Consider the following 27,824-nt stretch of genomic DNA (forward strand, 5'->3'; position numbering starts at 1 on the left):
ATCACAACCTCTGTTATGTCATGAAGCCTTTGAACAACAAGTGAAAAGGAATGCAGGGCTTTTTGGAAGAAGACAGGAGTATATCCCAGTGGTCTTACTGTTGTTTTTAGCCTTACTTGTGAAGTTTGGAATCTGGAGGTTCCAGTCAGGTATGCAGATAGTTGATGAATCTGGAACACCCACTCAGGACAATTCACCTTTCTCAGCAGAGGAGTGGTTTCTCCTCACCCCCCTAGCTGAATTCCCCCAAGGAGGAGAAACTTTCCCTCTTTATTGATTTGTGGAGTGGTGTGAGGATCAAAGCCCTGAATTCAGGATCTTTTAAGCAGAAAGCAGAACTCTTGAGGGAGGAAAGAGACATCATGTGAATCATTAAGAAGGTTAAGTTTCTCTTCCTTATCTATTTTTTAAAAAAATCCTGTCGAGCTTTGGTAAGGGAAAATGACTTTGGAGGCTCTTGGACAGAGCTAGGTGGAGAAGCAGTAATAATGCCCCTTCAAGCTCACCTAGGAAAAAAGTGACAGGGGAAGATCACCTACAGTGAATAAATTCACTATTGCCTTTGCTTAGAGAGAAAAGAAAGAATGGGAGATAAAAGTAACACCACAGACTCCTCAAAAAAAAAAAAAAAATAGAACCACTGAAGAAAGGTTGCAAGGCACCACAGAATGAGGCTGGACAGTTAGCAGTAACAGCAGCTGAGGCCAGGGCTGGGTGTGGGTAAGAGTGGTATAGCTGTCCCAGGGAGTAAGAAGCCCCTACAGCTTTTTCTGCTCGGGGAAAGATACCAGAAAGTACCCTTGTAAGAAATGGTGCTGTGACTGTACCAGTAGAAACTCAAGTGGCCAGAGAAAAAGAGGAACTGGACAACATACAGAGGGAAAAACTCTCCCATATGACGAGAAAGATTTGTTCCTCCCTCCATGAAGGACTGAGTGGATTGGCATTTCCTCTCCACTTTTTTTCTTCAGCCTTACCCTCTATTTGAGGGGTGGGCAAACTACAGACCGCATCCGAGCATGCCAGCTGTTTTAATCCGGCCCTCGAGCTCCCACTGGGGAGCAGGGTCTGGGGCTTGCCCCGCTCCATGCAGTCCTGCCAGGGAGCAGGGTCAGGGGCTGCTCTGCACAGCTCCCGGAAAACAGCAGCAGCATGTTTCCCCTTCTGGCTCCTAGGCAGCCAGAGGGTTCTGCTCTGTACACTGTTCCTGCCCCAAGCGCCACCCCCACAGCTCCCATTGGCTGGGAATTGTGGTCACTGGGAGCTGCAGAGGTGGAGCCTCTGGATGGGGCAGCGTGCAGCAGAGCCGCCTGGCTGTGCCTCTGTGTAGGAGTTGGACAGGAGACATGCTGCTGCTTCCAGAAGCTGCTCAAGGTAAACACCGCATGGAGCCTGCGCCCCTGAGCCACCTCCCCATGCCCCAACCCCCTGCTCCAGCCCTGATCCCCCTTCCACCCTCTGAATTCCTCGGTCTCAGCCCGGAGCACCCTCCTACACCACAAGCCCCTCATCCCTAGCCCCATCTCAGAGCCCGCACCCCCAGCCAGAGCCCTCATCCCCTCCTGCACCCCAACCCCAATTTCGTGAGCATTCATGGCCCACCATACAATTTCTATACCCAGATATGACCCTCAAGCCAAAAAGTTTGCCCACCCCTGCTCTATTTTGTGGTCTCCTGAGGGGGGAAAAATTGCTGCTAGGTGTGGAGGAGAAAATCCCTATGCTCTGCAGAAAAAACAGAGATGCCCGCAAGTCTATGGGAACAGAATTGGCTGGGTCCTGAAATGGGTGGAGCCACTCCTATCCCAATCTGGCTCTGCCTCCAAGTCAATGCAGCACAGAGAAAACCATAGTAGAACCAGTTAATATGAGAATTTAGTTTTGGTTATATTAACAAAATAACCAAGTACTATTATAAAAATTATATTACAAAGGTACTGAACTCCAAGCACTATCAAAGTACATGAGTCCAATAAGGTCCCTTTTAGTATGAGACAGCATCACCAATTTTTCATGCGAGCAAAAAAACCCTACCAAAACAAAGTGAGTCAGACACATGCATCAATGAATACATAATAGATTAAAGTCTCATTTTGTTCCCTACATACTAGCAATTTTCTTGGCTTACTGTTGTCTAATTCAGTTCTAACAACCCTTATTAAAAAGCTTGATATGTAAAAAAGCTTAAATAACTGAGTTTTTAAAGGCGGGGCTAGGAAAGTCCTACAACAACTATAAATCCACCTCAGGTGTCTTGGAATGTAATCAAGACTTCGTGATATCATGCGAGAATGACTGATTTTTAGTTTTGTCACCACCCCTTGCCTACTCATCATCCTGTCCACGTGTGTGGATACTAAGCAATAAGGTTCGACAGGTAAAGTGATGAGCAAGAACTAAATCACAACCCTGGAGAATTCATGCTTCCAATTCCTTGCGTTAATCCCACAATAATTATCCTTATTTCTACAATTTCACATCTTCATTACAGGGAAGGAACAAAAAGTTTGAGACATATTGATGAGGCAGAAAGAAGACTATTCTGAAATACTGAACAGGCAATTTCAGCAAAGCTGTGCAACACTTCAGGATTACTCTGCTCCTCTTGGATACTCACCCGCTGAAAAATAATACTCATCACATGACACATGGAATAAGAAGGCTCGTTAATTAAATGCAAAAGACTTATAGCATACTCTTAATGTTGCATTTAGAAAAAAATCACAAACTCCAATAAAGATGAAAAAATATTTATGTCTGAGCTCTACAAGCTATGTTCTAGGATACGGATATCAATAGACCTCTTTCCCTATGGACAAATATGACACTTGAGATAAGCTAATGCGCTCACACCCATAGATCCTACATTTGGATATATGGGGTCAAAACATTTCCTGCAGACGACAAGACTTGGGACATGATCACTCCAAGGTTTGGTGGCCTTCATAACAGTGAAAAGCACAGGAATCTGTCTAAGGAGCAACTGGTAAGGTCTTTCGTTATAGTTAAGTGTACAGTTGAGAGATTTTTTCCTTTTGGTGTAAATGACACTGGCCAACTAAATTTAGAAGTGTTTTTAAATTAAATGCAGGTAAATATACCATGAGACAATGTGAGATTTTTAAAAAAAAAAAATCTAAAAATTAAATTAAACCAGACCAAAAAAATTTGTATTTGCAGAATGTGGCTGAGTTAACAATGTTGTTGTGAAACCTTAACTTTTAACACTTATTTTAACTGTGCAACTGTAACTGGTTTTTGCATTTGTTTTCCTTTTTTAAAAAAAGGAGCTAAAAAATATTCCAGAGCTATTTAGCTTGACCTTAACAAGCCCCTTGCTCTACCCCTTTTTCAGCAGAAGAGATTGTTGGGTCGAGGAACTAAGAAGAGTACACTTAATTAACCAGGCATACATATGGAAAACACATGTCCATGTTAAATTTGCACTGCATACAAATAGATTTTCTATTATGAATGATTAATACATACTTTTCAAACAGTTGTACCTCTGCTTTGTTTAAAAGTTTTGTTTCAGAGCTATTAGTATCCATGAGTTTCAACCTTAAGCCATTTTTGTCCACAGGATTTTTTCAAAGAAAGGTGGTTAGAATATTTTAATTACATGGGGAAAGTTTGGTATTTTTGCACCATGTTTCCAAACAAAAGGATTTTGCTCAAACTTAAAAAAAAAAAATCATCTTTGTGAAGAGATCATGCATGGATAACTTCAGCCCCAAAAGATCAGTGTTTTAGAAAGTTACAAGCATGTGAAAACAAGGAACTCTAATGGGATATTCTTCTGCAATTGCTACAACTTATATTTCCCTTTTAGAGGGCCAGTGAATGTGAAATTGAGAGATGTTTTTGCACTCCAAAGTGCAAGTACATAAAAGTTAAAATATTGACCTTCTCAAGAGCATCCAGGAGCATTTGGTTACTTTTCTGACCAAAACAAAAGCTTTATTTATTTATTTCTATTTCAGACCCAACACATCTAAGACAATGAGGACAATACTCTTGTCCTCACGCTCAGTTATCACAAATTCTAAATGCAGAATTTTTATTGTTGGCAATGTGAGAGCCCAAAAATACTGAACTTGATGTTCTGAATCCAGGATGAGTTTTCAGTTTTAGGCATTGGAAAAAAACATTTTATAAACACAAACTGAGCCAATCTGATCTGGAGCCATCAAGAGACTGAATATAGAATCCCAAGAAGCTACTTTTACAAAGTAACAGTAAAAAGTCAGTAAGAATCTTAGGACTTACAGCTTCACAATTAATAGTATCTAACATATTTTGGTGGTTTACAATACATGTTATTCCAACCATCTTATAGGCAGATAACTTGTTCCAATCTCCTTGCAACTAGTGCTGTAGCTGTTTTACTATGTACTTTGAATATGCTGGTATCCAGAATTGCACTGGTAAATTCACTCTGGGACCTTATCAAGTGTACAGTATCAGACAAGGAATTTAACTAGTTTGTCTAGGAACTGCAACACAAGTGTTATGTAAAAATCAACCTCTGTTTAGAAAATCCTGCAATAATGTACTGGGGCAAGTTAGGAAATGTCGCTTCCAAACAATATAATATCTTAAAGGAATATCAAATTATGCCAAAAAAAATCAAAACAGACACTTGCCACTCTCAGAAAAAGAGCTCCTTTTCTAACCTAAGGTTCCAACTTGCTCTTAGGGTACATCTATGCTGCAAGCAGACATCCGCAGCTGGCCTATGTCAGCTAACTTGGGCTTGTGAGGTTGTAAAAACTGCAATGTAGGTATTTGATCTCCCCTCTCAGGGAGTTCCAGAGCTCGAGCTCCAGCCCACGCCTGAACGTCTACATCACAATTTTACGGCCCTGTAGCTTGAGCCCAAGTCAACTGACAAGGGCCAGCCATGGCCTTTAATAGCAGTGTAGACATACGCCTAGTTACTGAGTCAAGTTACAGTTAGTCTTCAAATATTTTTACCATAATCAAATAGCGGAAAAAAGGGTGGTGGCATTCTTTCAAGTTCTACCCATAAAATAATCTCTCCCATATAAATTGCCAAAATGAGACATTCACGATACCATGTCAGACATTCAAAATATGACTGTACATGCCCTCTGAACTCCGGTAGGCATCTTAAATTTGAGCCTTTAGTATGCCCACAGGTTCTTAGCCTCCTGGGGCTTGACTCCCTTTTGACTGGGAAAAATAATATGTGGTTATACTTTCCCAAATGGTCATCCACTGCCAGCATAAAAATGAGACTCACAGGAAACAGAGCAGATTTGAGATTCTCTCTCTCCTTTAGAACATCAGGAATGAAATACTTAATGTTGACATTTAATCATCATCAGGCTTCTGAATTAGCACCTGACCTGGATGAATGGGGCAGCTCCCAGTAGCTATATCTAAAGTGATTACAATAGAGCAGGGGTGGGCAAACTTTTTGACCCGAGGGCCACATCTGGGTATAGAAATTGTATGGCAGGCCATGAATGCTCAGGAAATTGGGGTTGGGTGTGGGAGGGGGTGAGGGCACTGGCTGGATGTGTGAGCTCCAGGGTGGGGATGGGGATGAGGGGTTTGTGATGTAGGAGGGTTCTCTGGGCTGAGACCGAGGGGTTCAGAGGGCGGGAGGTGGAGCGAGGGCTCCGGCTGGGGGTGCAGGCTCTGGGGTGGGGCTGGAGATGAGGAATTTGGGGTACAGGAGGGGGCTCCAGGCTGGGACCGAGAGGTTTGGAAGGGGATCAAGGCTGGGATAGGGGGTTGGGGCACAGGGAGGGGTAGCTCAGGGGTGCAGACTCCAGGTGGCACTTACCTCAAGCAGCTCCTGGAAGCAGCGGCATGTCCCCCCTCTGGCTCCTACACAGAGGTGCGGCCAGGCGGCTCTGCTGTGCGCTGCCCCGTCCACAGGCACTGCCCCTGCAGCTCCCATTGGCCACAGTTCCTGGCCAATGGGAGCTGCAGGGGTGGCGCTTGGGGCAGGGGCAGTATGCAGAACAGAGCCAACTAGCTGCCCCATGTGTAGGAGCTGGAGGGGGGACATGTTAGTGCTACTGGGAGCCATGTGGAGCAGCCACCAACCCTGCTCCCCGGGAGCTGCACAGAGCAGGGCAAGCCCCAGACCCCATTCCCCAGCAGGAGATCAAGGGCCGGATTAAAACGGCTCGTGGGCCGTAGTTTGCCCACCCCTATACTAGAGGCATGCCTCCACTGCAAAGCTAACTCAAGTGACCAGCACTCAAGGTTAGCCACAGCTGGGAATGAGCAGCCACAGTGCAAAGCGATAGTAGAATTATTGTGTCCTCACTGGTGCTGCACTCACCTGGGTGCAGTGCTAGGAATTCTTTGTACTGCTGCAAGCTGAACCACTCTGATTCTTTTGGGAGAACTTGTTTGTCCTTCTGGGCATACAGGAAGACTGTGGGAAGGCACTGAAGGACTACCAGCACTCAAGTGGTTTAGTCGTGCAGTCTCACTGCAAAGTGGGAGGGTTACCAGCCGAAACGGAAACCTCACTCAGGTTTTAGCCTTCAGCCACAGACAAGCCAGCTAGCCTGGGTTGAAGGCGTCAAACTCAGATGAAAGGATTGTGTGTGGATGGGAGGGGAGCAGGGTAATGCCAGAGTAACAGCCAAGTTAACTGCAGTGAAGACCTATCTTGATTCAAATTTTGGAAGTTTTCTTCACAACCATAACAAGTAGAGGTTTTTGTTTATTTAAGATGAAAGCAGAGATACTGAAGATAGGGTGACCAGTTAGCAAATGTGGAGGGAAAAGGAAAAAAAAAAATCGGGACGGGGTAGGGAGGTAATTGGTGCCTATATAAGAAAAAGCCCCAAATATTGGGACTGTCCCTATAAAAATCAGGACATCTGGTCACCCTAACTGAATACAAAGATAGGTGCTAAACACAGGAACAAATCAATCCAAGTTCTGCTACCACCCAAAATGAACATACGTCTCTGAGCAAAGTTTTTTCCCCTTCCTTCTTTTAAATTATGCATTAAGACGTTTAAAAGAAGCAAGTTTAAGAACTACAAAGGGCATGCTTTATAAAGTACAGAAATTAGAGAGGGAAGAGATCCAATAGGTTATCAAAGACCATGCCCAACCAATGCAGAACAGCAGTCTATGTTAAAATCTAGTTTTAAACTACTTAAGTGATAGTGCTTTCACCATTTCATATTGGAAGTTACTCCTAGTCTAATAAACCCTGTATTTAAGGACTTATTCCTGATATTGAACCTAAATTTCTCTCTCAGTTCCATCCCATTACTCCTCCCTAGGGGCCTCGTCCACTGAAGAGTGCCATCAACTTCAATGGGCTTTGGCTCAGGCCTTATAACTTGCTTGGCCACTCTGGACAGTTCCTCTACTATCATTGGTATTTACAGCCTGCAGATATTTTAGGGTTGCACCCTTGTTGCCCCCCTCACTAGTCAAACAGCAAAGCTATACATGTTCTACTTTAACTCTTTCAGCAGAAATCAGCCCCTCCAGATCCCCAGCCATTTTGGAGACTTATTGCAATTCTTTCCAATTGGTTGGAATATTTCTGATACTAAGGTGCACAGCATTGTATAATATTCCAGGTGCAGTTTCATTACTCATGTAGCAAATGGGACCACCACTTCCATGGTTTGGGACATGATACCTACACATCAACTCTCAAAAAAAAAAAACACAAAGGGGGGGGGGGAGGAGAAATCCACATGAAGTATGAGTTTGTAATGCTGTATGTTGGTAGAAGAGCCAATTTTCTGTCCACCATCACCTCCATGTCTCTTGTTCCATTTTGGCATTACTACTTTCTAAACCTCTCTTCCCAGACTTTTGATAATCTGTGTTTTGGATTTTTTCTGTGCTATATTACCTTCCTTTTATTTTTCCTATTTTAATCTCATTTTGTTACATCCTGCCCGTTTTGTTGTTGTTTTTTTTTTTAAACATCCTGAGTGCCTTTATATTAGTTCTTTGTTCTTACTGATCTTGGCAACTTATCCCCATTTGGTACTGTGACGGAGAGAAATTAACATTCTTCCAGATCCTGAAAGCATTGACATTTTTGATATAATTTTGGAAACAATTTTAAAAGGTGCCTACCAGCCTTCCCTCCCTCGCTTTCCATTTTCCCCCTCACACTTGCATCTTGTTTCACGAATTTACCACGAGTTGCCAGCGTGGACTCTTTCCGTGACAATTTCCCCTCTCCACATGTATGCAACCAACAATATGAAACAAAAAGGCAATGGAGGTTAAAGACCGAAGCTGTCATATTTAAACTGATCTATTCTCCTGGAAATCCAGGTATTTCAAATATCCCTCTGCAGCAGAGAATTTTCTCCTCAGTGAGATCATTTCAGGCTGACCTATTTCCCTGCTCCCCCCTTTTAAAGAAGGAAAAAGCCTCACCCAGTAGCAAAAACAAAAACAAAAAATCTGCTACCTCTCTTTTATTTCTCCTGGCAACCTTGAGGAATTCCATAAGGATCTGTAATTGGGCAGCATGGGACTCCTGTAACAGAAAATTAAATTTAAAGAGAAAAAGTAGATTAATTTTATGCACAACAATTCATAGCAGGCATGGAAACAAATCACTTTCATTTAGAAGTAGGGGAAAGGAGCAGCACATTAAGTCACAATTACAAGTAAGGTGGTTTTGCTTTGCTTCTAGGTTTCAAAGTTCTGGTTGGCACATGGCAAAGTTTTACATTATAGGACACGAATATTCTCCTTTTGTGTATTACAGGTGGTTAATAGGCAAAGCACATTTTTCATTCTCCTCCCAGGTGGAGTGATTTCAGACCCTTTTGGAACAAAGGTTGCGCATCTTCCACTGTTGGCAGATCTTGAGCTTTCACCTCTAATCAACCAATCAAATGGAATAATTTGGTTTCAGAAAATGACAACCCTTTCCCCAAAGGAACATTCCACAGAAGCACAAAAAGAGCTTTGGTAATGGAAAATAAACTCGCTAGTGAAGATTAGCTGTTTTGGGAAAGGGAAAAAGGTGTTTCAGTTTCCTAAATAAATTAATTCCTTATATTTTCCTTTGCAATGACCCGAAACTTGGAGGCAAGAAGGTGACAGGAATGTAGATTCTCTCTATTCCTAACATCAGTGCACCACTAATACTAGACAGACACATGGAAGAGCAATTTGCACAGATCTTAGAAAAATTAGTTTACTGTAGGACTGAGTATGAGCTCAAAGGTGAGCCAGGGGAAGGGGCATCAGGGATCCATTAAGGGGAAAAACAGCTGAGAAGGATGGGATAAACTACTTTTCTGGTCTGGTTCTTTTGCTATCATAATATGTTTCCAAAATAACCAGAAAAGGAGGTAGGTAAAATTTACAGAGGAACACTTAGTTTTTAAATCTGAATGGGTACCTCCAAAAGTGTAAGTGAAGCATTACTATTCCTACACCTAGATGATGCTTTTATTCTGAAGAGGATAGTCTTATAACTGAACAGGATATAAGCTCTCCATTTCAAAGCTCTCTCCTCAATCATATTTGTGGTGACAACCTGAAGCGTTTCACGTTTGTCATTCCAAGGCTTCCAGAAGAAAACAGATTTACTATAAAGTCTGACCCCAGCCCAATGGAAAACTTTAAACAATACCCCCAAGGGGTCTGTCCTCTATACACAGGAAAGTACACGTGTAAATCCCCACACAATCTGATTAAAAGACCTCTTACATTTAATCTAGCAATTTTTTTTATTTATTTATTTTTTTAACCAGAAATGTAAAAGGGATTTTATTTTAGTGTATTTCATTTCCTCACAGAAGCCAAAACCAAGCAAAAAAGATTATGACTTAATTGATCTTGAAAGCCACTAAGACAGGGGTCCCGACCCCCAGTTTGAGAACCCCTGAGGGGGTCACGAGGTTATTACCGGGGGAGGGGTGGGGGTCATGAGCTGTCAGCCTCTACCCCAAACCCCACTTTGCATCCAGCATTTATAAATGTTGTTAAATATATAAAAAAGTGTTTTTAATTTGGGGGGGGGGGTCGCACTCAGAGGCTTGATGTGAAAGGGGGTCACCACTACAAAAGTTTGAGAACTACTGCCCTAAGAATTCTTTATCAAAAATTATTGTTCTAAAGTCTGCCCACCCATGTATCAACTGCCATCCAATTCCACTTCCAATATTAGACCACTGACCCTCTTACACACACTTTTTCATAGAGTGGGTTGCATTAGGCCTGTCTCCTCTCACATTGTTGGTTTCAGCTGATCGTTTTCCAGCAATACTCAGTTCCAGAATTATACTCAATTACCAATTATAACAAAAATTATACAAAAACAAATAGACTTCAGTTTATTCATAGTGACAGATTGCTTTTAGCTTATAAACTTTCATACTGCTATGATACGCAAGACAACCACGGTTTTCCTTTAAGCATAAAAAGGGAAAGGTCCTAATTTTCAGAGATGCTGATTACTCAAATTCTCTTTGTTTCAAATTGGGAGCTGTAAGAGCTAAAAATCTCATGTTTCACAGTAATTCCTTCAAGGTGCAAATAAATTAGTAAGCATATGGAGCTCCCCTTAAAGGGTTATTGTTTAGTTAGATCCTCACATTTTACACATCTAGAAGTCAAATGTTCACTTAGCAAATGTCTAATTATATCAAAGACAGTGTACTCTAACTGCCACTTGCTTGGCAGGTCACTTTCTGTATTCCTTTTCCCACAGATATTTTCTCTCAGCTTTCTCTTCAGCATAATCCTGCCTCAAGTGAGATCATAAGGTTTTTCGTATCGTACTCCAATACTGGACGTAGTTTGCGGTCATTAAAGTCAGTGAGATGGAGAAGCGCTCAATACTAGAGCACTGGGATCCTATAGAAAACCCTAAGATTAATTCTGCATTACGATTCCATTGCAAAAACAAGGAAATATTTTTGGAAGGAAGATGCCTGTGATTAATCACAATTAATTTATTAGTAAATGAAATAAGATAAGAAAAGCTCCTTACTGCCTCCAACTGCTTCTTCTTTTGCACAAGCAGCTCCAACATCAAGTTAACATTGGCCAAGTCAAGGTTATCTTGATCAGTTCCCAATAAGTCTTGAAATATCTGCCATCTGTGTCCATTCTAAAAAAGAGAACAAGAGAGCAGAGGAAGAGACGGTAAATACCAGTCAGAGTTCTTTGACATAAGATATTTAAACTAGTATTCCAGTATTTCATCCTTTGTAAAGCACACAACAAAGTAGTTTTCAGAAAGAAGAATTCCCCAAAAGTATAGGAACCTTATTTATCACACCCCAGCAACAACTTATCTTATTGGGGAAGTATTTGAGGAAGTACCCTATGCTAGGGTAGAGCTGTAAGGTAGGCTTGTGTGTTTACCACAAGTCTGGTGCCATTAACAACTTCAGGAATTGGCAAAACAAGTAGAGAAATATCATTAGCTCTCACTAAGAAACAAAGCCAGATAAAAACTGACCTAGATAGGACTATCTGACTCGTTAATTCAAGATGTTTTGTTACACTGCAGGATCTAAGAGATTGGTGAAAGTTCTCCGACTTCCATTTATTGATTACTCATGCATTTCCAGTTAAGCATATGCATTCACAGGACTGGGGATAAAAGCTGTCAACTACCCAATATTGCCAGTTGACAAAGTTTATTGTTTTGCTATAGCATGTGTGTGTTACAGCACTAAGTATGAGTAATGAAACAATACAGAAAATAACAGAACGCCACTAGCCATCACCTTCAACCCCCAACTAAAACCTCTCCAACACATCAAGGATCCACAACCTACCCTGAAGGACAACCCATCACTCACAGATCTTGGGAGACAGGCCAGTCCTTGCTTAAAGACAGCCCCGCAACCTGAAGCAAATACTCACCAGCAACCACACACCACACAACAGAACCACTAACCCAGGAACCTATCCTTGCAACAAAGCTTGTTGCCAACTGTGTCCACATATCTATTCAGGGGACACCATCATAGGGCCTAATCACATCAGCCACACTATCAGAGGCTTGTTCACCTGCACATCTACCAATGTGATATATGCCATCATGTGCCAGCAATGCCCCTCTGCCATGTACATTGGTCAAACTGGACAGTCTCTACGTAAAAGAATAAATGGACACAAATCAGACATCAAGAATTATAACATTCAAAAACCAGTCGGAGAACACTTCAATCTCTTTGGTCACTCGATTACAGACCTAAAAGTTGCAATTCTTCAACAAAAAACTTCAGAAACAGACTCCAAGGAGAGACTGCTGAATTGGAATTAATTTGCAAACTGGATACAATTAACTTAGGCTTGAATAGAGACTGGGAGTGGATGGGTCGTTACACAAAGTAAAACTATTTCCCCATGTTTATTCCCCACCCCCACCGTTCCTCAGATGTTCTTGTCAACTGCTGGAAATGGCCCAACTTGATTATCACTACAAAAGGTGATATTTTTGAAGATCCAAGAATTTTTATTTGAGGAGATCTTAAAAAGGGTATAATTATAATAAGGGCTAGTCTTAGAGGAAAACAGAATTCTGCCAAAATCAAAAATGATCTCCACATTGCTAAACTGGTACATCAGGCTGAAGCAGCAAATTTAGGAAAAACATTCCAATAAAATGAGGAACACACATTTTTAAAGAAATAAGTCAACTCCTTGAGGTGCATGATTCACATGTCGTATGGATAAAGATGCCACATTTGCTTATTGTATACATTATGAAACTTGCCTCAAACAATTACTAAAGGGACTGGGCAAAATCGGTTAACTAGTACATGTGCTTTTAGCTGAAGGTCCAATTCAACTGGACAGGAAGACTTGGGGATACTTCAGCATGGTCTTTTAATTAAGCAAGAACCCCCTACAGGTTTCTGTAGCTCAGGTTAGCCTTAGTTATACTTTTTTTAAAAGCCACCTAATTAGTAAAAGCAGTCATTTGTACAACACAGTCCCAAAGCTCAAGCTACCTTAGTGGAAGGCTAGTTGTTCTCCTTCACTGACAATGAAAAACATGAGTTTCAAGCCTTTTAATATTGCTTTCTAAACTGGATTTATAAAATACATAAATGAGGTAAATGAAGTCAGGCATAGTGCAGGCTGATGTTGTTCAAGTTTCCTGCCCAACAGCTCTGTGTATACATTCTGGTCCTAACACACTAGATCCTCTACACTTCTCCAGTCCAGGGACTCTAATCAGCAGAAACTACTAATTATGCTCAACTGTATTCTCATTTTGTGACACAAACAATATCTAGAATGGAACCAGGTCATTTTATCTGGGATCAGAGCCAAGATTTCAATGCTCCAAAGGATTTCCTTACCCTTTTATGGCTGGCATGATCATACGTATTAGTTGATTGGTGCCACAAACTTGCTACCAGGCTCAGCATATAGCTACTATTTCCAGCAACGAATGCCTGATTATTCCCTTTTGACAAGTATGCTTTTTTTCAGGGAACTTCCCAACCTCTATCAATCACATGATCAAAAAAATCAATCAATTAATTGTTTTGTTAAACAATAGAATACCTTTTAAATACTTTTGAATGTTTTCTACATTTTCAAATATATTTATTTCAATTAGAACACAGAATACAAAGTGTACGGTGCTCACTTTACATTCTTGTTTTGTTACAAATTTGTACTATAAAAAAGAAGAAATGTATGATGTGAATTGAAAAATATAAGTACTGTAGTGCAACCTCTTTATCATGAAAGTTGAACTTACAAATGTAGAATTATGTACAAAAAATAACTGCACTCAAAAACAAAACAATGTAAAACTTTAGAGCCTACGAGTCCATTCAGTCCTACTTCTTGTTCTGCCAATCACTCAGACAAACAAGTTTATTTACATTTATGGGAGATAATGCTGCCTGCTTCTTGTTTACATCACCTGAAAATGAGAACAGGCGTTTGCATGGCACTGTTGTAGCTGGCATGGCAAGATATTTACTTGTCAGATGCACTAAAGAGTCATATGTCCCTTCATGTTTCAACCACCATCCCAGAGGACATGCTTCCATGTTAACAACAGGTTCTGCTCGATAATGACCCAAAGCAGTGGGGACTGATGCACGTTCATTTTCATCATCCGAGCAGATGCCACCCACAAAAGGTTGATTTTCTTTTTTGGTGGTTCGGGTTCTGTAGTTTCCGCATCAGACTGTTGCTCTTTTAAGACTTTGGAAAACATGCTCCACACCTCATCCTTCTCAGATTTTGGAAGGCACTTCAGATTCTTAAACCTTGGGTCAAGTGCTGTAGCTACTTTTAGAAAATCTCACATTGGTACCTTCTTTGCATTTTGTCAAATCTGCAGTGAAAGCGTTCTTAAAATGAACATGTGCTGGGTCATCATCTGAGATTGCCATAACACGAAATATACGGAAGAATGCAGGTAAAACAAGGAAGGAGACATACCATTCTCCCCCAAGGATTTGTCACAATTTTAATTAAAGAAATCATGCATTAAACGAGCGTCATCGGCATGGAAGCATGTCCTCTGGAATGGTGGCCAAAGCATGAAGGGGCATACGAATGTTTAGCATGCCTGGCACACAAATACCTAGCAATGCTGGTTACAACAGTGCCATGCAAACACCTGTTCTCGTTTACAGGTGACACTGTAATTAAGTAGTAGACAGAATTATCTCCCATAAATGTAAACAACTTGTTTGTCTGAGCAATTGGCTGAACAAGAAGTAGGACTGAGTGGACATGTAGGCGCTAAAGTTTTACGTTGTTTTGTTTTTGAGTGAAATTATGTAACAAAAAAATCTGCATTTGTAAATTGCACTTTCACGATAAAGAGATTGCACTACAGTACTTGTATGAGGTGAACTGAAAAATACTATTTCTTGTGTTTATCATTTTTACAGTGCAAATATCCATAATAAAAATTATGGAGTGAGCACTGTACACTTTGTATTCTGTGTTGTAAACTGAAATCAAATATTTGAAAAATATATAAAATCATCCAAATTATTTAATAAATTTCAATTGGTATTCTATTGTTTAACAGTGTGATTAAAACTGCGATTAATCACGATTAATTTTTTTTAGTTAATCGTGTGAGTTAACTGCAATCAATCAACAGTCCTACTATTAAGTATGTCTGATGACATCTAAAGTAGGACAACTGCTTGCTTCATTCATGATGGAAGGCAGAGAAGGAAGGGACAGCCAGAATAAACACAGCTGCTGTGATCCAAAGCTACTGATATAGGCTTATTCCCCCTAAAGTAAACTCTTTCCTTCACATCAATAGTGATATTTGTCCTGCATTAACCTAGGCTGTGGAGCAATTCCCATCCAAGACCCTTAATAAAAACAAAGAAAGAAGAGTTGAAACATACGGTGCTACTCACTGAATGGTCCAGTTTGAATCGCTTTTCCTCAAATCTTTGCTTCTGTTTGAGGATGAGCTCATTCACTACAAATCAGAAAGAAAACACCATGTTAAGACAAGAGATGGTGGATAACTTAATGAACGTTTAAAAAAAATTCTGCTTGAAGACTGTTTTACCTACTAAGTGTTAATTGTAACAAGATTAACATAACAAAGATTAGAGAAAAACTTTTGCAGATTACTGGGAACATTTGACAATGTTATCTACAAGCAGTTTCACTGATTTTCCCTACCTAGCATAATGACAGGTTTCAGAGTAGCAGCCGTGTTAGTCTGTATCCGTAAAAAGAAAAGGAGTACTTGTGGCACCTTACACTAACTCTAATAAATTTGTTAGTCTAAGGTGCCACAAGTACTCCTTTTCCCTTTCCCTACCTAGTCACTTTCCCTCTTTCGTCTGTGTGTCTTTCTTATAGCAACATGGGGAGAGACTTTTTTAAATTAAAGAAAATGTGACGGTAAAGATTCAAAAAAACCAAAACAAAACAAAAAAAAGTCAGCAGGACCAGGAGTTAGGGGCAGTGTAGTTCCCAAAACTTTAGTTCATCTTTGTAATTTACTATGATCATTTAATTAGATTAATTATTTCAGCTTCAGGGTTAAAGTACAATCAGGAAAGAGACGAAGTGGTAACTGATTCACTGCAGATTAGCAAGTAGCATCAAACAGGCCAAAAAAAATTTTAAAAGCCCCCAAACAACAACTACCTTCTAGCAACATATTCTTTAAACATTTCTTTTTTGGTATAATTTTGTTTCACGTATTGATTTAGTCTCCCCTTACTCACTCTTTGACTAACAACCCCTGTTCCCCATACACGCAACACCCCCTTGACTTTTGACCGCCTTTAAAACCCTCAAAAAGCTTTATTAAAGAAAAGATTATATATCAGAGTAGTTCACTCTCTCACTTTAATTGCCAAAAAAAATATTTCTACATTTCAGTCTATAATTGTAACAAAGGAAATTTGTGCATGCATAGGAGCACACTCTAAATAGGAATGCCTCTTTCCACATTCTTGAGAGGGGAGAATCTCAGAAATATGATTTATACAGGTGCACAGCTACATAAATATTGGAGACTCAATGTGAATCAGGAAGATAAAGTCTGAATGAAATATCAAGGCATGAAAAAATAGAACGGAAAATTTAAAATAATCTCGAACACCCAACTGCAATTGTTGTATTTTTCTGAAAGAATTCAGTGGAGCTCTGTGGGGGCACAGGGCTTCACCGGCTAAATATAACTTGTAGAACAAAGGTCTTTCAGCTTGTCTACATGGGGAAATTAGTGTGCAGTAAGTTTGGGTGTGAATTTAAATTGCACTAGCTACCCTGCACTAACTCACCATGTGGACATCTTTACTGTGCACTAATAGAGCCCTCAGCCTGTTTAAACTTAATGCACTTCCAAAGTGCATTAAGCTAATGTACTCAAAGGCACTCAATGCATGGTAAGTGTGTCCACACAGGGAGATAGTGCAGAGTAACTAGCACATGCTAGTTACTGCAGGATTTTTTCCTGTGTAGACAAGTCCTTATATAGGGTATTCCATCCAGATCTAAATGCATTTTACAAAAGAGACAAGTATCTGAAACACTATAGTTTCCTTCTTTCCTCCCGACACGGACTAGTTCCATGATTAAGAATATCCAGTCCAACATTCTAGGTTCCAACCCTTACTGAGGAAGGGAAGGAATTGTCCTTTATTTTTTTAACTTAATACATTTCGGATTTGAGATAATTGCTTTTGAAGTGTTCCCACGTCACTGACCTTTCATTTGCTATTTTACTTAAAATTAAAATAGCAGCTCAACGCACAAAACTACTAAAGTTGACATATTTCTCAAACACCAGAGTATTTCCTAGTCCACCTGTCTTCTCTCCTTTAAATCTTCTTTCCCTCCCTTGCCTCAATCTTTAAATTTTTATTCAGTAGGATAGAAATACATGGGAAAATTAAGATATACATGCCACACGATGCCTCATGGCACATGCAACCCAAGTCTAAACCCCAGGTAAAATTGTATCACACATAATCTTGTAACTTACAATGGCTGCACCTTGTAAATACCTTATAGCCAAAAATATGGTGTAAAAGGTAGAGTAAAATCAGTTCATAAATCTATGGTCTTCATTTTTCTTCTTATAGAGCACCAATAATAATGAGCTAGATCCTCATCTAATGTAGATTAGCATAGCTCCATTGACATCACGGGTGCTATGTCAATTTACACCACCTGCCCCTCCCCACCGGATAGTCACAAGCATGAGGGCTGATGAGTAGATTTTGTACCTGGAATTGTAAGTTTACAGGACAATTTTGCACGGCTGTCTTTACTACTGCTAAATTCTTATCCTGAGACAGTGTTTCTAATGCAAACAATTAAGCCTAAGACTCACCTAAAAAGTTGGGGTAAAGATGGTCTATGTTATCAACCACATAGTTACATTTGGGGCATCTGTTGTTATCCTCCAGACTCTGATGAATACATTTATAGCTGTTCGAGGAAAGCAAGAAATAAAACAAGTTAGAGGCCATGAGGAAAAAGGCACAATGAAAGTGTAGTCCAGATAACAGCAGAAAAATAATATATCAGCACTTGATGAGGTGTTCCATACACCCTGTTAGATAACAGCTGTAAATGGAGCACAAGGATGGATCTAGAAGGGAGTGATACCAGGATGTTCCAATATTAACAAGTAACATCCTAAAGCAAAAAGGCAATTTAAAGCTTCATATCCAAAACTGGGATGGGCCAAAATCATGTTTCTGCCACAGGTTAAGGAAGTCACTCAGCTCATAAATCGGGCTGAAGGGCAGTATATAATATACAAGTGTCTGTGCCAACAAGGAGACCCATATCTTACATCTGAAGTCAGTAAATGCTCTGCATAGCACAGACTGGCAGCTTTTACGACTTTTATAAGCCACGGTACATGATAGCAGTGTCTGGAGTCTGTATAAAGTAACTTTGCCAGAATTGTCAACAACTTAGTAAACTGCATCATCCCTAGGCTACAGGATTATCTGGCACCCACAGTAGCTTTAAATGAAACACAGACAAAGCATCTTTGGTCTCAGCTTCTCCCACTTCCTTTCAGCAGAGTGGATTAATAAATGTCAAGCTATAAGGGGCTTTCTGCTTCACTGCTAGGAATCCCAGGGACACACTAAACAGACACTAGACCTTGCTGGCAAGGACAATCATCCATCTCTGTGACATTACTATTGTAGTATCTCACTCCTCAGATTAGTGACTGGAACAATGGACTGATATTATTTGATTGGTGCTGTACCATGGACACTTCAAAGGACTTGCAACAAGCACAAGATGCTGCATATGGCACATAGTTGAAGAAGTCAGCAGCTACTTCTCCTGGAAGCATAATACTGCCAGGGAGAAGTATATTCCACACTACAAAACTTAATCTGTAGGATGAGCCTAATATTAAGTGTTACTAAAAGATCAGTTAATGTACCAAAAGAATGAGAAAACTCACAAGAGTTCTTTCTATTTTAACTGTATGCAAAATGCACATGGGATATTAAGCTTTATGCTTCAGGGCTGAAGCTAGAGGTGGGCCAACTACGGCCGGCAGGCCACATACGGCCCACGGACCGTCCTACCTAGCCCTTGAGCTCCCAGCCAGGGAGGCTACCCCTGGCCCCTCCCCTGCTGTCCCCACTCCCATGCAGCCTCAGCTCACCGTTCCGCCAGCGCTCTGGGTGGCAGGGCTGTAAGCTCCTGCCAGGCAGCACGGCTGGCTCCCTCCAGCTGACAGTCCTACTGCTCTGAGCAGCATGGTAAGGGGGCAGAGAGTGGGGGGGGGGAGGAAGTTGGATAAGGGGCAGGGAATCCCAGGGGGGCAGTCAGGGGACAGGGAGTGGTTGGATGGGGCGGAGGTTCAGAGGAGGCGGTCAGGGGTGTGGATAGGGGTTGGGGCAGTCAGGGGACAGGGGGGTTGGATGGTTTGGGGATTCTGAGGGGGGCAGTGACCAGGCTGTTTGGGGAAGCACAGCCTTCCCTACCTGGCCCCCCCATACAATTTCATAACCCCGATGTGGCCCTAAGGCCACAAACTTTGCCCACCCCTGGCTTAAGCTGACCTCTAACTATCAGATCATAAGGAGCACTAATGTGGGGGGCAAAATTATACCACATCTGCCTTCTGCAGGATTCTTATGCCCTCCTCTGAAACATCTAGCCCTACCCACTGCAGGAGACAGGACACTGCAGTAGATGGATGTTGGGTATGATCCAATATGGCAATTCCTAATAAAACTTTGCAAAAAACAGATACTTGAAGACAAGGGAAGGGGGGATGCCATGGTTTCAAGAGCGACAAGTAAATTCTCCCCTCAAAAAGGAGTTTGTTAACAAAATCACATCCTCTACAATTTTTAAAATTTTACTCAATAGGAAGTTGACTGACAATATTTTACCTATAAGTACAGTATACTATAAACAATATACAAGTGCTTTAAATTACAAGTGATGTGGTAGCACATATATTTTTCACTCTGGCCACGTAGCCTTAGCCCTATTTTAAATCCTGTTTTTACCCATTAATTCATTCAGTCACAATTAACATGGGTTAAGCAAGAAAACAAAATTAAGTTCCAAGTGTCAGTGCAAATCAATCTCTAACCACATTATAATGAAAGTATTTACAAAATGATCAACAGACATTTTGTTTAACATAAAATCTTACCAGAAACTGTGTCCACATTTCGTCATGTATGCTTCTTCAATCATATCAAAACAGATGGGGCTACAAGTAAATAAAAATAAAATGGTGCCTTTTTAAGTGTAAGAAAAGCAAACAAGAAAAAAAAAACAATCGTTGCAAAAATGTTCAATGCAGCCATACAATCATTAAGAGGGAATATTTTCTGTTTGTAAAAGGGATTAAAAAAAAAAAAAAAGACAGCAACAGCACCTTGGCAATTTAAAGATCAAATGGACACAACAGTTATTCTGTGAACGCTGAAAGATGTTGTAAAATCTAAGATTTACTGCAGTTAGAAACCAGGACAAGGTCTACTCACAGAGCTTTCAACAGTTACAAACAACCTCAAACAATTACAGAATCTTTATTACAAGCCATTTAAAAAAAAGCCAACCCCTCCTGACAAGCAAGGCTAAGTCTAAAACAATAGTTTCAAAGTCAAAAACCTGATTCTTTTTACACTGTTCAGTTACTGCACAAGGCTGTTGTGAGGAGGAGTCCAAAATTGTAGGCCAGGAGGATGGAAGACCAAAAAAAAAAAAAAAAGAAGCTCTAGTTTTGCTAAAACTCTAAACTGACAGCAGGACATGTCAAAAAGAATGCTATATTAACAGTGGGGGAAGAATTAGACTTTGTAATCATCAGCACAGAGATGGGAATGCAACCATGAGACAGGGATAAAACGGAATAAAAGCAGAGAGAAGCTGCTGATGGAACCTTGCAATGACATTAGCAGAGAGTAGGAAGAGGTGAAATAACCACTGAAGACTATGAAGGAGCAGTCCAAGAAGCAAAAAAAACCCCACCAGTCAAGAATGGAGTTGTGAATGCCCAAAGGAGAAAGAAATTAAGGAAAGTGGAATAGCTGAGGGTGTTAAAAGCATTGGATAGGTCAAAGAGAATGGGGATGGAATTAAGGCTTTTGGATTTACCCAGAAAGAGGTCAATAGTGTTTTTAGTTAGTGCAGTCTCAGCAGAGCAGAAAATTCTTTACAGTCTGTTTCAAACCTAAGAACATAAGAATGGCCATACTGGGTCAGACCAAAGGCCCATCTAGCCCAGTATCCTGTCTTCTGACAGTGGCCAATGCAAGGTACCCCAGGAGGAATGAACAGAACAGGTAATCAAGTGATCCACCATTGCCCATTCCCAGCTTCTGAAAAACAGAGGCTAGGGACACCATCCCTGCCCATCCTGGCTAATAGCCATTGATGGACATATCCTCCATGCATTTATCTAGTTCTTTTTTGAACCCTGTTATAGTCTTGGCCTTCACAACATCCTCTGGCAAAGAGTTCCACAGGTTGACTGTGCGTTGTGTGAAAAAATACTTCCTTCTGTTTTAAACCTGCTGCCTATTAATTTCACTTGGTGACCCCCCAGTTCTTGTGTTATGAGGAGGAGTAAATAACACTTCCTTATTTACTTTCTCCATACCAGTCATGATTTTATAGACCTCTATCATATCCCCCCTTAGTCATCTCTTTCCCAAGCTGAAAAGGCCCAGTTTTATTAATCTCTCCTCATACGCCAGCCGTTCCATAGCCCTAATCATTTTTATTGCCCTTTTCTGAACCTTTTCCAAGTCCAATATATCTTTTTTGAGTTGGGACGACCACATCTACACGCAGTATTCAAGATGTGGGCATATCCTGGATTTGTATAGAGGCAACATGATATTTTCTGTCTTATTATCTATCCCTTTCTTAATGATGCCCAACATTCTGTTTGCTTTTTTGACTGCCGCTGCACATTGAGTGGATGCTTTTAGAGAACTATCCACAATGACTCCAAGATCTTTTTCTTGAGCAGTAACAGCTAATTTAGACCCCATCATTTTATATGTATAGTTGGGATTATGTTCTCCAATGTGCATTACTTTGCATTTATCTACACTGAATTTCATCTGCCATTTTGTTGCCCAGTCACCCAGTTTTGAGAGATCCTTTTGTAGCTCTTCACAGTCTGCCTGGGACTTAACTATCTCGAGTAGTTTTGTATCATCTGCAAAGTTTGCCACCTCACGGTTTACCCCTTTTTCCAGATCGTTTATGAATATGTTAAATAGGACTGGGCTCAGTACAAACCCCTGGGGGACACCACTATTTACCTCTCTCCATTCTGAAAACTGACCATTTATTTCTATCCTTTGTTTCCTATCTTTTAACCAGTTACCAATCCATGAGAGAACCTTCCCTCTTATCCTATGACTGCTTACTTTGCTGAAGAGCCTTTGGTGAGAGACCTTGTCAAAGGCTTTCTGGAAATCTAAATACACTATATCCCCCTTGTTCACGTGCTTGTTGACCCCTTCAAAGAATTCTAGTAGATTGATGAGGCATGATTTCCCTTTACAAAAACCATGTTGACTATTCCCCAACAAATTATGTTCACCTATGTGTCTGACAATTTTGTTCAGTACCGGGCAAACAGGTTGAAACTATAGTAAAGAAGTCAGGCTTACCGGCCTGTAGTTGCCAGAGTCTCCTCTGGAGCCCTTTTTAAAAATTGGCGTCACATTAGCTATTCTCCAGTCATTTGGTACAGAAGCTGATTTAAAGGATAGGTTACAGATGACAGTTAGTAGTCCTGCAAAATCACATTTGAGTTCCTTCAGAACTCTTGGTGAATACCATCTGGTCCTGGTGACTTATTACTGTTCAAGTTTATCAATTTGTTCCAAAACCTCCTTTAATGACACCTCAATCTAGGAGAGTTCCTCAGATCTGTCACCTAAAAAGAATGGCTCAGGTTTAGAAATCTCCCTCACATTCTCAGCCATGAAGACCGATGAAAATAATTAAATTTAGTTTCTCCACAATGGCCTTATCCTTGAGTGCTTCTTTAGCATCTCGATCATCCAGTAGCCCCACTGGTTGTTTAGCAGGCTTCCTGCTTCTGATGTACTTAAAAAAAAAAAAAATTGCTATTACTTTTTGAGTCTTTGACTAGCTTCAAATTCTTTTTTGGCCTTCCTAATTATATTTTTACACTTCATTTGCCAGAGTTTATGCTCCTTTCTATTTTCCTCATTAGAGTTTAACTTCCACTTTTTAAAGGATGCCTTTTTGTCACACTGCTTCTTTTACTTTGTTACTTAGCCACAGTGGCTTTTTTTTTGGTTCTCTTAAATGTATACCCCAAATTAAAAAACATAGAAGTTGAGCCTCTACTATGGTGTCTTTAAAAAGCTTCCATGCAGCTTGCAGGGATTTTACTCTTGGCACTGTACCTTTTAATTTCTGTTTAACTGACCTCCTCACTTTTGCGTAGTTCCCCTTTCTGAAATTAAATGCTACAGTGCTGGGCCACTGTGGTGTTTTCCCTGCCACAGGAATGTTAAATTTAATTATGGTCACTATTAGCAAGCGGTCCAGTTATATTCATCTCTTGGACCTGATCCTGTGCTCCACTTAGGACTAAATCAAGAATTGCCTCTCCTCTTGTGGGTTCCAGGACTAGCTGCTCCAAGAAGCAGTAATTTAAGGTGCCAAGAAACTTTATCTCTGCATCCCTTCCTGAGGTGACATGTATCCAATCAATATGGGATAGCTAAAAATCCCCCATTATTATTGAGTTTATTTTAGTAGCCTCTCTAATCTTCCTGAGCATTTCACAGTCACTATCACCATCCTGGTCAGGTGGTCTGTAATGTATCCCTACTGCTATATTCTTATTATTCAAGAATGGAATTACTATCCATAGAGATTCTATGGTACAGTTTGCTTCATTTAAGATTTTTACTTCATTTCATTCTGCGCTTTTTTCCCCCCACATACAGTGCCACTCCCTCACCATCACGACCTGTTCTGTCCTTCCGATATATTTTGTACCCTGGTATTACTTTGTCCCATTAATTATCCTCGTTCCACCAAGTTTCTGTGATGCCTATTATATCAATATCCTCATTTAATACGGGGCACTCTAGTTCACTCATCTTATTATTTAGACTTCTAGCACTGGTATATAAGCATTTTAAGAACTTGTCACTTTTTAGCTGCCTGCCATTACATGATATAATTGAATGGGACTTTTTTTCCATTTGACTGTTTCTCATCAGATCCTTCCTGTATTTTATCATCTTCAATCCTCTCCTCCTTACTAGGACATAGGGAATCTCCATTTATAGATCCACCCTTAAGGAAGGATCCATAAATCACCATCAAAAAGTTGATGGTGAGAAAGCAAAGATTATGAGAATCAATGGCACTCACCAGGAGCATGAGCATGAGCATGAAGAGAAGGAGGAAGATGCAGCAATAGTTGAGGAGACAAGAGGAAGTGAGGAAAGTCTTGGGCTTCTAGAATAAGAGAGGCAGTGGGGTGTGTTTGAAGGCAGTTTGAAAGGAGCCAGAGGAGAGTAGGATTAAGAAGAAGAAAATAATCCCCATCTTGCATTATCATCCAACAGAAAAGATAAGCAATAGAATACACAAATTTTAAGATTCTGAATGGTTGTCTAGCAAGATGCAGCATGTAGGAAGACTACAACAATTTTGTATCTAATGCATGTGTCAACTAATGTCAAATTTCAAGGTTAACAGTTAAATGAATACACTTTTTAAGGAACCTTTACAAATAAGTCCTTGATAGGATGCAAAATATGCTAGTCTCCAGCCAGTAAGTCTCTAACAAGGGTGTGCTCCCTTCACAAGCATCCTCCCATGGTTTGCCAACAAAACAAAATCTTTGCATGTCAAAGATACATTTTTCTGCAACAGGACAGGTATTTGATAAAAAACCAACCTCAGATAGAAACAAGTAGGATTTGACAGAACAGACTACATACATGAAAGGAACCAGAATGTTACTTTTCTTTCTTTACCCCACTCTCTCCACTTCAGCATGGTGTAAGTGAGTAATAATTTCCCACAAGTTGATCCCCCTTTCCACCATCCACTCAAGAGGAGAACTGGGGTCTTCTCCCAGCCTCGCTCTCATCCATCCTGAAGCAGGAAGGAGGACAGTGCCTCCCAGTCCATCTCAAATTTCTTAAACCCACTGCAAATGGAAGTGGAAGCAACAGCCTCCTCTGGGTCAATTATCCTTCCCACAATGATCCGGATTGGACAAGTATTGCCCTGAAGACTAGATGGAATCTAAATATAAAAACTACACTGGTTCTCAGTATTCTGCAACTGAATCATGCATTCAGAACCATTTAGTTTGAGGCCCATAACACTACACTTAAAAAACCCCAACAGCTTGGACCAAAACTACAGACTATCTAGCCCCTTCCTTAGCATGAGAACCACAAAAGAAATGAGAAAGTAGAATGGAATATCCTTAATATGAGGTGGCAGGTTCATTATGAGGTGGCAGGTTCATTTTGGGTTGCATATTGTTTTTGTTCATTTTGATTAGCATCCAACTGCAGAGTTGAAACCAATGTCTTGCAGCTAATAATCGTTCAATGTCAAGGCATTATTCAGCTTAGAAAAATTATAAAAATAAAGTTAGCCAACAAGAATATATTAATAGTAGGAGAGGGAGAGATCATTAAAGACTAAAAATAATAATCAAGGTTTTGCAATGATTTGAGGTTGCTCCCCATGACTGGTTGCTCCCCATGTTTGTTTAAATAAAAATAATAAAAAAACCTTCACTCATTCACTTTCTTCCTGATACCATGTTCCTTAGCATGGAGGTAGAGAGTGTGTCCGTGGAATGTAATCTCCAAACAAGAGATTCTAAACACACGCATTTATAAACCATTTCTACCATGAGAACAGTCACCTCCAGTATGCCCCTAATGTGCAGAGTTTGGACCGTACTGTGTGCAAGGTCTGTAACATGATACAGAGTTGAGCTAACTCAGAGTTTCCCTTAACATGCTAGCAATCCAAGATTGTGCTGTTCCCCAAATTATTCTTCTTCATTCCAGTCTGACTGGATAAGTGGAAGAGCCAAAATAGTTGAGGAAGAGACCAATCAGATCCTGCAAAACACACATATGACATGCCAGATCATTCTTAACGGAGGCTGACTTTTCCATTATTAAAAAACTGCTTCCCAGCAGTGCTCACTGTTTTATAAGCAGAAACTAGATTAGCCCTTTTAATACTTATCACAGTCACCGACTACCTGAAATAAGTAGCTATGCAAAAATAGGTCCTAAACTAAGCTTAAAAATATAACAGCAAAGTCCTAAATAGTATCTCTTTACCTAGCTGACCTTATAAATAAAGGCTAAAACTTCCTAATTCACTGACTTCAATGGGACCACCAGTATCACACAGGCAAGAAACCAAAAGGCTCAGGAAGCCACATGGATGTAGTATAAAATGATTCCCTGTCTAAGACCATATAGAATCATGCAAAGCCTTGCTCTGAAGTTCTGGACAACTCAATGTTGGGAGCAGATCTCAACTGTACAACAAATGAAAGTTTTCATTTGTCATAGTACTTATTGAAAACTGGTTTCCCATGTGCTTCAACAGTAGAAGGTTCATATCACTATAAATATATCTCCTCTTTCAGCTAGTGCACAGAACATTACAAATGTATTCTAAGACACACCTTTTAAATACCTAGCTCAGATACACAGCCAAAAACAAAAATTAAGGCAAAAATGCATAGAAAGCTGAGTGAACAGTTAAAATGAATCCAAACTGAGGTTGATTGGTGGTTCTCTGTTGGCAAAGTACTAATGCTGTGGCACACGCTTGAGAAAGAATGGGGGAAAAGTGTTCATCCAGCCCCAGTGGAAACATGGGGGGGATGAGGAGGGGAATGATCACTCAAAAAAAAAAAAAAAAAAAAAAAAGGCAGATTTCCTGCAGGACTGTTATAGAAAGCCTATAGAAATTCCAAAGTAGCCAATATATAAAAATGCATAACAAAAACTTACCAAAAAACTGCAGTTATCCACTTCTTGGAGAAGGAAGGAACCACATGAGAGAGGTACAAGGGGAGGTGGAAGACAGGTAGCTGAAAATTCTTAGGGCTTGTCTACACAAAAAATGACGAGCATAGCTGTAGCCGAATAATTATTCTGGTTAATTTCCCCCATATAAACAAGCCCTTATTCCCCATCCGTTGCCTTAAATGGCAATCTCAGGTGAAAGGGATACAAATTGCATGAGCAAGCCAAATCCCTCTTTTGTAAGTAGAAAAACCCAGACCCCATCAGTAGCTGCATCTTTAGTACTATATACAGGGATGACAGACATGAAAGTCTTTAGATATTTAGAAGGCCCTAAACATTCTATTTCTCTTTGATTGAGGTTTTCAGAGAGCTTAGCACAGAGGTGGGCAAACTATGGCCCACGGGCCACATCCAGGCCATGGGACCATCCTACCTGGCCCCTGAGCTCCTGGATGGCGAGGCTAGCCCCCGGCCCCTCCCCTGCTGCCACCTCTCCCTCACAGCTGTGCGGCCAGCACTCTGGCCTGCCACTCCTGTCAAGCAGCAAGGGCAGCGTGACTGGCTCCAGCCAGGCAGTGGGGCTGCGAGCTCCTGCTGCTCTGAGCAGCATGGTAAGGGGGAGGCGAGCGGGGGGGGGGGGGGTGTGCAGTCAGGGGACAGGAAGGGTTGGATAGATGTGGGAGTCCGGGGAGCGTGGGGGGGCAGGCAGGGGCGTGGATAGGGGTTGGGGTCCTGGAGGCGGTCAGAGGGAGGTTAGGGAGCAAGGGGAGGTTGGATGGGGTGGAGGTTGCGGGGGGGGGGAAATCAGGGAAC

General features: G+C 40.8%; 1 protein-coding gene across 3 annotated transcripts in view; it reads right to left on the reverse strand.

Moving 5' to 3' along the window:
- The window catches only part of COP1 (COP1 E3 ubiquitin ligase), a 212,431-nt gene that overhangs the window by 178,693 nt on the left and 5,914 nt on the right, over positions 1–27,824 (reverse strand). Inside the window, exons 2-7 of one of the 3 annotated variants that reach the window (XM_074960998.1) lie at positions 26,994–27,094; positions 20,126–20,185; positions 17,813–17,910; positions 15,357–15,433; positions 10,988–11,107; positions 8,447–8,515 (exon numbers count right to left, since the gene is read on the reverse strand). In XM_074960998.1, coding sequence (XP_074817099.1) covers positions 8,447–8,515; positions 10,988–11,107; positions 15,357–15,433; positions 17,813–17,910; positions 20,126–20,169 — 408 coding nt within the window. In that variant the 5' untranslated portion in view covers positions 20,170–20,185; positions 26,994–27,094. The remainder of the gene's footprint in view (positions 1–8,446; positions 8,516–10,987; positions 11,108–15,356; positions 15,434–17,812; positions 17,911–20,125; positions 20,186–26,993; positions 27,095–27,824) is intronic. The other 2 variants (XM_074960995.1, XM_074960997.1) reach the window with 2 other exon arrangements.

The sequence above is a fragment of the Natator depressus genome, chromosome 8, assembly GCF_965152275.1.
Source record: "Natator depressus isolate rNatDep1 chromosome 8, rNatDep2.hap1, whole genome shotgun sequence".
Lineage (NCBI taxonomy): Eukaryota > Metazoa > Chordata > Testudines > Cheloniidae > Natator > Natator depressus.